At 44.0% G+C, this 7716-nt stretch overlaps 1 protein-coding gene across 3 annotated transcripts in view; it reads right to left on the reverse strand.

Annotated features, from left to right (window-relative positions):
* C2CD5 (C2 calcium dependent domain containing 5) overlaps nucleotides 1–5876 on the reverse strand; it is an 81393-nt gene extending 75517 nt beyond the window's left edge. For all 3 annotated transcript variants that reach the window (XM_068559943.1, XM_068559942.1, XM_068559941.1), the window contains exons 1-2: nucleotides 5713–5876; nucleotides 5470–5588 (exon numbers count right to left, since the gene is read on the reverse strand). In XM_068559943.1, coding sequence (XP_068416044.1) covers nucleotides 5470–5559 — 90 coding nt within the window. In that variant the 5' untranslated portion in view covers nucleotides 5560–5588; nucleotides 5713–5876. The remainder of the gene's footprint in view (nucleotides 1–5469; nucleotides 5589–5712) is intronic.
* Nucleotides 5877–7716: the final 1840 nt, after the last annotated feature.

Here is a 7716-nt window from a genome sequence, read left to right on the forward strand (position 1 = left end):
CCTATGAGCTTATATGGTACTTAGAGTCCATATCACAAAATTTATCCCTTTATTATACTGTAATCCTTCACTATCCCCTTTTTCCTGCATTAATCTTTCCCTTTCTGCTGGGTTATTCCTATTAGCACACAAGTATGTTCTAATATCTTCCAACTTATTTTTTTTTAAGTACTAAAAGCTGCATACTCCCCCCAAATACCACACTATTTCTCCTCTCCCTTCACAGCCATACTTCCTGAAACAATTGCCTATTCATGCCTCTCTTACTTCCTTACTCCCGTGTACTTTAACCCTCTAAATCACTACAGTATGGGCTTCCGCCCTTGTCACTCCTCAAGCCAGGACCCTTAACATCCTTATGTTGTCCAATCCAGTGATTTCTCTGTCCCCTTACTTGACCTCTCAGTGCCATTTGACAGTTGAGGACTTCCTCTTTCTAGAAACTTCCTCTCTTGCCTTCTGAGACATTACTTTCTAGATTTTTCTCCCACCCACTGGCTAACAATCTCAATTTCCTTCCCCTAGTCCTCCACCTCTAATAAATTCTTAATGTCATGTTCATTCAAGGATCCATCCCTCTTCTCGCTCCCTCTTCTCTCCCCTAAGTCAATGGTTTGCAAAAGGGACAGAACCAACTTCTAAAGAAACTTTGCAAATTTAGGAACGAATAATTTCTAAATTTCAAAAATTTCATTTTTGGGACGAATAATAGTATTTAGTAAGGAAGGCCAGAGATGCTGTCCTGCAATTCAAGAGACAGTCCCCAACAATGAAGACTTGTCTCATGTCATGACTTTCAAATATCCACACCAGATAGCCACATGGGCGAAAAACCTACCTAGACCCTAACTCAGGTTTATAGATAGAATATTATGATGGGTTTTAATACACTTTAACTGTCAAGAAAATGCAACCACTGTGAAAATTAATGGACAACTCTCTTTCCCATGAGTTGACTATAGTGTATTTTGGGAAATCAGATAACCAATGGCAGTGAAGGCCCATCTGAGATGCCAAAACTACACAACTGTCTCACTCTGTGAGAGGAGCAGTCATGTTCACGTGATTTTACATGGAGGTGAGGTACTTCCTATCCTGAATTCTGCTTTATTTTCTCCACATAGGAAGCTTCTCACCATCTAGCATACTTTATCTCTTACTTAACTATTTTTTTGATTAACTCCTTCCTCCCACTAGAACCTAAGTTCCGTGACTACAGAAACTTTCATTTTGCTCACTGCTCTATCCCCAGCATGCTGTACAACAGCCAGTATAGTATCTGATATATACAAAGGCTCAGTAAATATCATGGGCGCAACCTGATTACTTCATGTCTTCTGTGGTCATTAACAAGCACTTCCATATTGAAACACATGTAAAAATACTTTTATTTCTCTATCATATTACAGTTAGAGCATTATATTGATTTTTTTTTAAACTGTGGGCATAGATAGGTTATATTAGCTATAGCTATCATGCCAAGATAGTAGAGGGAAGATTTCAAAATACCTGCTATATAAAGGCAGGACCGGGTCTCACAGAGTTGAGAAGCACTGGCCTGTGTGAGCTTATTTTTAACTCATACCTCTCTTCGAAACACCATACTCACAAATCCAACTTTCTCCTTGACAACTCCAATTAAAGGAACCAAAGACATCTCAAATTTAACATGCCCAAATGGAAGTTGATTCTCAACCCACTCAGTCTCCCTCAACCCTATGGAGACTGAGAAAATTGCCCCAGTGACTCCAGAAAGCTAGGAATCACCTTTCAGTCTCCCTTTCCCTGATCCCTACTCCAGTCTACCAACAAATCCTCTACTGTCTATCTTCAAAGCATACCTGGAATCCATCCACTTCTACTAGCAAAACCATCACCTTGACCCTCACTGCCTCTTTTTTGAACTATAATGGAATCTCCTAACTAGTTGCCTGCTTCAGCTCTTTCCCCTCTGCAGTCCATTCTCCAAACAGCAACAAGAGTGCTCATCTCAACAAGTGCTTCTTCCCTCTGAACTGAGAATAAAATCCAACCTTCAGTCATGGCCTCTAGGATCCTGCACAACTGGCTCCCTGATTAACTCTCCAACGTTACCTTACAGCACTCTCCCCTTCACTTACTACATGCCAGCACACACATCTTCCTTCACTTCCTAAAACAAAGCAAACCCTCAGGATCTTCCCTCTGCTGAGACTCTCCTATCCTCCAGCCTCTTTTGCCCGGCCCCTCCCCTACACAGACAGACAGACAGACAGACACACACACACACAAACACACTGTGAGCAGCTAGCTCCTTCTCGTCCACAGGTCTCTGCCTAACTGGCACCTCCTCGGAGGCCTCCCCTGATAATTCAACCTAAAGTTCCTGAGATTCTCTTTCTATCGTTTTCTTTCATGGCACTCATCACAACTTGTAATTATAAATGTACTCTTGGGACTTCCCTGGTGGTGCAGTGGTTAAGAATCCGCCTGCCAATGCAGGGGAAACGGGTTCGATCCCTGGTCCAGGAAGATCCCAGGTGCTGCGGGGCAACTAAGCCCGTGCGCCACAACTGCTGAGCCCTGCACTCTATAGAGCCCACGAGCCACAACTACTGATAGTGAAGCCCGCGCTCCCTAGAGCCCATGCTCCGCAACAAGAGAAGCCACTGCAATGAGAAGCCCGTGCACCACGATGAAGAGTAGCCCCCGCTCGCCACAACTAGAGAAAGCCCGTGCACAGCAACGAAGACCCAACACAGCCAATAAATAAAAAATAAAAATATAAATAAATAAATGTACTCTTTCTTTACTTTTTAATGTCTGGCTCTCCCACCAAAATATAAACTCCGTAAAAACAGGAACCAAGTCTATTTTGTTCACCATCACATATGCATCAGCTAGATCGGTGACTAGCATGTGGCTTGGCAAAGAGCAGACACTCAGTAACTATTTGTTGAAAGAAGGAATTAATGAGTCACCCTTGAATCCAACCCCTCCCTCACCAGCAAAAGCCATTTGTTACCAAGGCCTGAGAATTTTACCTAAGAAATGTCCCTCAAATCTTTCCCCTTTAATCCATTCCCACTGCCATTCTAAACGTGCACATATTGTCTGGGTAATTTTACCACCTTCTTAACTGATCTCCTTGCCTCATCTCTCATCTATCCAGTCCATCGATAACATCACCATTCAAGTCATTCTACAAAGAAACAACCTAATCCAAACATGATCTTACTTCATTTCTGCTTGAAGAACTTCCCCCGTTTACCCTCTATTTACAAAAAACACAGAAAAGGGCGCTGGCGCCAACCTACCTTCCCAGCCTTATCCCTCACAACCTCCACTACGCACACATCCACTTTGACTCCAGACACATCCCAAACTAAGATGGTTTCCTACCACACCGTGTATCCCACTCTGTGCCTCTGATGTTCCCTCTGCTTGGTAAAATCCTGGGTACCCTACAAGGCCCAGTTCAAATGTCACTTTTTTTAGGAAGCCTCCCTAAACCTTCAGAGACAGAATTAAGCTTCCACAGTCTGCAGAAACACTCATCATCTTGCCTGGAGAGGCAGTATTTGCACTGTGGATTAACAAACCACTAGGCTTTGGAGATTTACAAGGTTAAGGCACCTTGGGCAAATTATTTACTGTTCCTAGGCTTTTTTTTTAAGTTATAAAATATTTTTAATTGTGAAAACAGTCAATAGAGGTTGACAACGCAAATGTTATCTCAAAACATTTTCCCGTGGTTCCTGAATTTGCTAGGTTCCTATGTACCAGCAAGTCCCCATAGCAGTTCTCAGGTTTCATGGTTCCTTTCACATATGTTTTGATTGATTACATGTATATACTGCTTGGAAACAAAAGTCCATGTGATATTAAAACAAACAAACAGGGGCTTCCCTGGTGGCGCAGTGGTTGAGTCTGCCTGCCAATGCAGGGGACACAGGTTCGAGCCCTGGTCTGGGATGATCCCACATGCCGCGGAGCAACTAGGCCCGTGAGCCCCAACTACTGAGCCTGTGCGTCTGGAGCCTGTGCTCTGCAACAAGAGAGGCCGCGATAGTGAGAGGCCCACGCACCGCGATGAAGAGTGGCCCCGCTTGCCGCAACTAGAGAAAGCCCTCGCACAGAAACAAAGACCCAACACAGCCAAAAATTAATTAATTAATTAATTAATTAATTTTAAATAAAACAAAAAAAGTCTTCTGTATACCCACTGTACCTCTTGGGTACCTTGATGACAAAATTTAAAAAAAAAAAAACAAAAAACTTGTGTCTTCCAGGTACTTCAATTATAATATGGGAAAATAATACAATAGCAGGACTGTTATAAGGACTAAGAATTGAAAAAAAGTTAGCACAGACCTGGCAATAATGAGACTCACTACGTATTAGCTATTATTTATTAACCTAAATTGTGTGGGTCAGTCTCTGAGATACCAGAAAGCAAAGACTAGGCTTTGGCAATCTGTGTATCCCCATGACCTATCATCTGGCCCAAGAACACACCCAGTAACTGTTTCTCACATAAAAATGAAGTTGAGCTTGAGAACTGCAATGGCAATGTCTGATTAGGTCAGAGAATCTTTAGGGAACATCAACAGTATTTTATATTGATATGGAATCAGGCTGTATATTATCATGTATCTATCAACTCTAAGCATTAATAGCCCAAACGATTATCGTTCTAATGCTCTGGCTCACCGTGACAATTTTTATTACAATCTTACTTGGCTTCTTTCTCCGGATTATTACTTTCCGGGGCCTGTGCTAATTAGCATGAGTTTTAAACTAATCATTAGATTTAAAAAGCAATTTTGCAATTTAAATCCATGGCACTTAATTGGCTTCCTACCACAAGGCACTAAATTACCCTGAAACAGCTCCTCGACCTACCAGTCTATACGAGAGAAGAAAAGTGTTGCACTTGGGTCTTAGAACTTACACTGATGATTCAGAAAATAATATGTTAAAGAGGAGATCGCCTTGCAGCTCCCCCAGTGCCCATAACGGACCGTATCTACATTCTTAAACATCATCTCCATCACTGTAGCATTAAAAGCTAGCTACCCTCCCCCCACCAAAGAAGGGTGTGTGTGTGTGTGTGTGTGTGTGTCTGTGTGTGTGTGTGTGTGTGTGTGTCTGTGTGTGTGTGTGTGTTTCAGTGGCCGCGTGGTCACACCTCGGGATGCCCTGACTGGCAGGTGGCCTGTTAGGAGTCCTGACATCAGGGTCACCCTGCAGGCAGAGCAGTAAAAGCCTCCCCGCGCGGCAGAGCGCGCCGCGGACGCCTGCGAGCAGTTGCCCCCGTCACATGGGCTACAGTCTCGGCAGGCAGCCCTCCAGGGAGGGCTGGACAAGCACGGCACCCAGCAGGGCGGTCGACAGGGGAATGGGCTGAGAGGCTGCGGGCAAGGTGGCTAAGATCCTTCACAGGGCTCGGCGCTCCCTGTGTTTGGAGGGGCAGGACCTTGCACCAACCTCCACGAAGGCATCAGTCAGGTCACTAGCTCGGTCCATCACCGGCAAATGGCGCCCGGCCACGATTTTCACCTTCAGCTTCCCAGGCATCGTCTCGGCTTCGGCCTCTCCTTGGGCTCCTGCAGAAATAAACAAGCGAGTCTGCGCCGAGCGCCCAGCGGGGCGGGGGAGGGACGGGGCCGCGCGGGGTAACTGACAGCGGAGGGCGCGCGGGGGCGCGCCGCGCCGCCGGCCGCCACTTACTCTCGGAAGAAAAAGGGAGCCGTCCTGCGCGGGAACTGAGGCCTCATTCCGGAGAGGCAGCCGGAGGAGCGGCCCCGGTGGAGGCTTCTGACCCGGCTCCACAGCGCTGGCAAGAGAAGAAGCCAGTCAACATCCCATTGAGCCGCAGCCGCCCCTACGAGTGTTTCTCCTCCCCCCAAAATGGCGGCCCCCAGGGCGGGGAGGAGGCATCGATCGCTCGGCGCTCGGCCCACTTCTCAGGGGAGGCACTAAATTCGCCGAGAGCAGATGAAGGAGGCGGGACGGACTTCGAGGAAGCTGGTAGGCAGGGAAACGGGTCGAGCCCCGCATCATCCACCGAGCCTGGGGCTGTAGGTCGGCGCCCTGCTGCTTCCCGGGAAGAAAACCGGCCCACCCTCTAGGAACGAAGCGCAGCTGCGGCTCGGTAACTTCTGCAATGCATTTCCAAAAGGCTGGGACAGAAGGAGCAGCAGCGGAGACTGCTAGAGGAGCGATTTCAGTCTGCCTTTAACGACCCACTAGTAGTTCGTGAAATCAGCTTAACTGGTTTCCACCTGGAAAGGGAACAGTTTTTCTTATATCTGAAACAGAGTGAAAAATTTAAGGAACCTCTCGGATAGTCGCGTAATTATTCTGCAGTTAACACTCTGTTCAGTCATGTACACGTGTACTAGGTGACAGATGTTAAGGTAGATCTTGGGGGAAAAAAAAACCCAAAAAATTTCGAAATCCAAAGCCACTGCTTGAAAGAAATTGCCCTGCACTCTTAGATCATCTCAATGTGGTTATTAAACATCTGCAAACCTAAAGATAAGACCTACAATGCTGGCAGTAGTTCAGGACCTCCTACCATAGGAAATTGTGTTCGACTAATTGGACCAGATAAGCTTGATTAAACATCTTGAAGAATCGACCCAATTGTATATATACATAAACATGCTAAAATGAGGCCTAATTTATAAGCTCAGACCATCAGAAAAAAATTAGGGAAGTTGAAACACACACACGCAGGAGGTAACACAAATCACTCCATACCATGCATCAAAAGTAGCAATAACAATATATGCCATATCAAATACTAAAATCAGCATTAACCATTCCAGTAAAAAGATTATACCACTGGATTCATCAGGAGTGGAAAATTCCCAAATGAAGATATCAGGATGATATTTTTAACTTTAAAAATACTCAAAAATAAAGGCATCCAAATTGGAAGGAAAGAAGTAAAACTGTCGCTATTTACAGATGACATGACACTGTATAAAGAAAGACTCCACGGAAAAATAGTTAGAACTAATAAATGAATTCACTACAGTTGCAGGATACAAAATCGATGTATAGAAACCTGTTGCTTTCTTTAAACTAATAACCAACTATCAGAAGGAGAAATTAAGAAAACAATCCCATTTATAATTGTATCAAAAAGAATAAAATACCTAGGAATAAATTAATACAAGGTGAAAGACTTGTATACTGAAAACTATAAGACATTGGTGAAAGAAATAAGACACAAAATATTGAAAAATATTCCATGCTCATGGATTGGAAGAATTAATATTGTTGAAATGTCCATATTACCCAAAGCTTTCTACAGATTCAATGCAATCCCTATCAAAAATTACAATGCCATTTTTCGAGGACTAGAACAAACAATACTAAAATTTGTATGAAACCACAGAAGACCACAAATGGCCAAAGCAATCCTGAGAAAGAAGAACAAAACTGGAGGTATCACAGTCCATGATTTCAGACGATACTGCAAAGCTATAGTATCAAAACAGTATGATATTGTCAGAAAAATAGGCACACAGATAAGTGGAACAGAATAGGGAGCCCAGAAATTGACCCACAAATAATATGGTCAATTAAATAACAACAAGGGAGCCAAGAATATACAGTGGGAAACTGGATAGCTACATGCAAAAGAATGAAACTAGACTACTATCTTATACCATAGGCAAAAATTAACTCAAAATGGATTAAAGACTTGAACGTAAGACCTGA

The sequence above is a fragment of the Eschrichtius robustus genome, chromosome 13, assembly GCF_028021215.1.
Source record: "Eschrichtius robustus isolate mEscRob2 chromosome 13, mEscRob2.pri, whole genome shotgun sequence".
NCBI lineage: Eukaryota > Metazoa > Chordata > Mammalia > Artiodactyla > Eschrichtiidae > Eschrichtius > Eschrichtius robustus.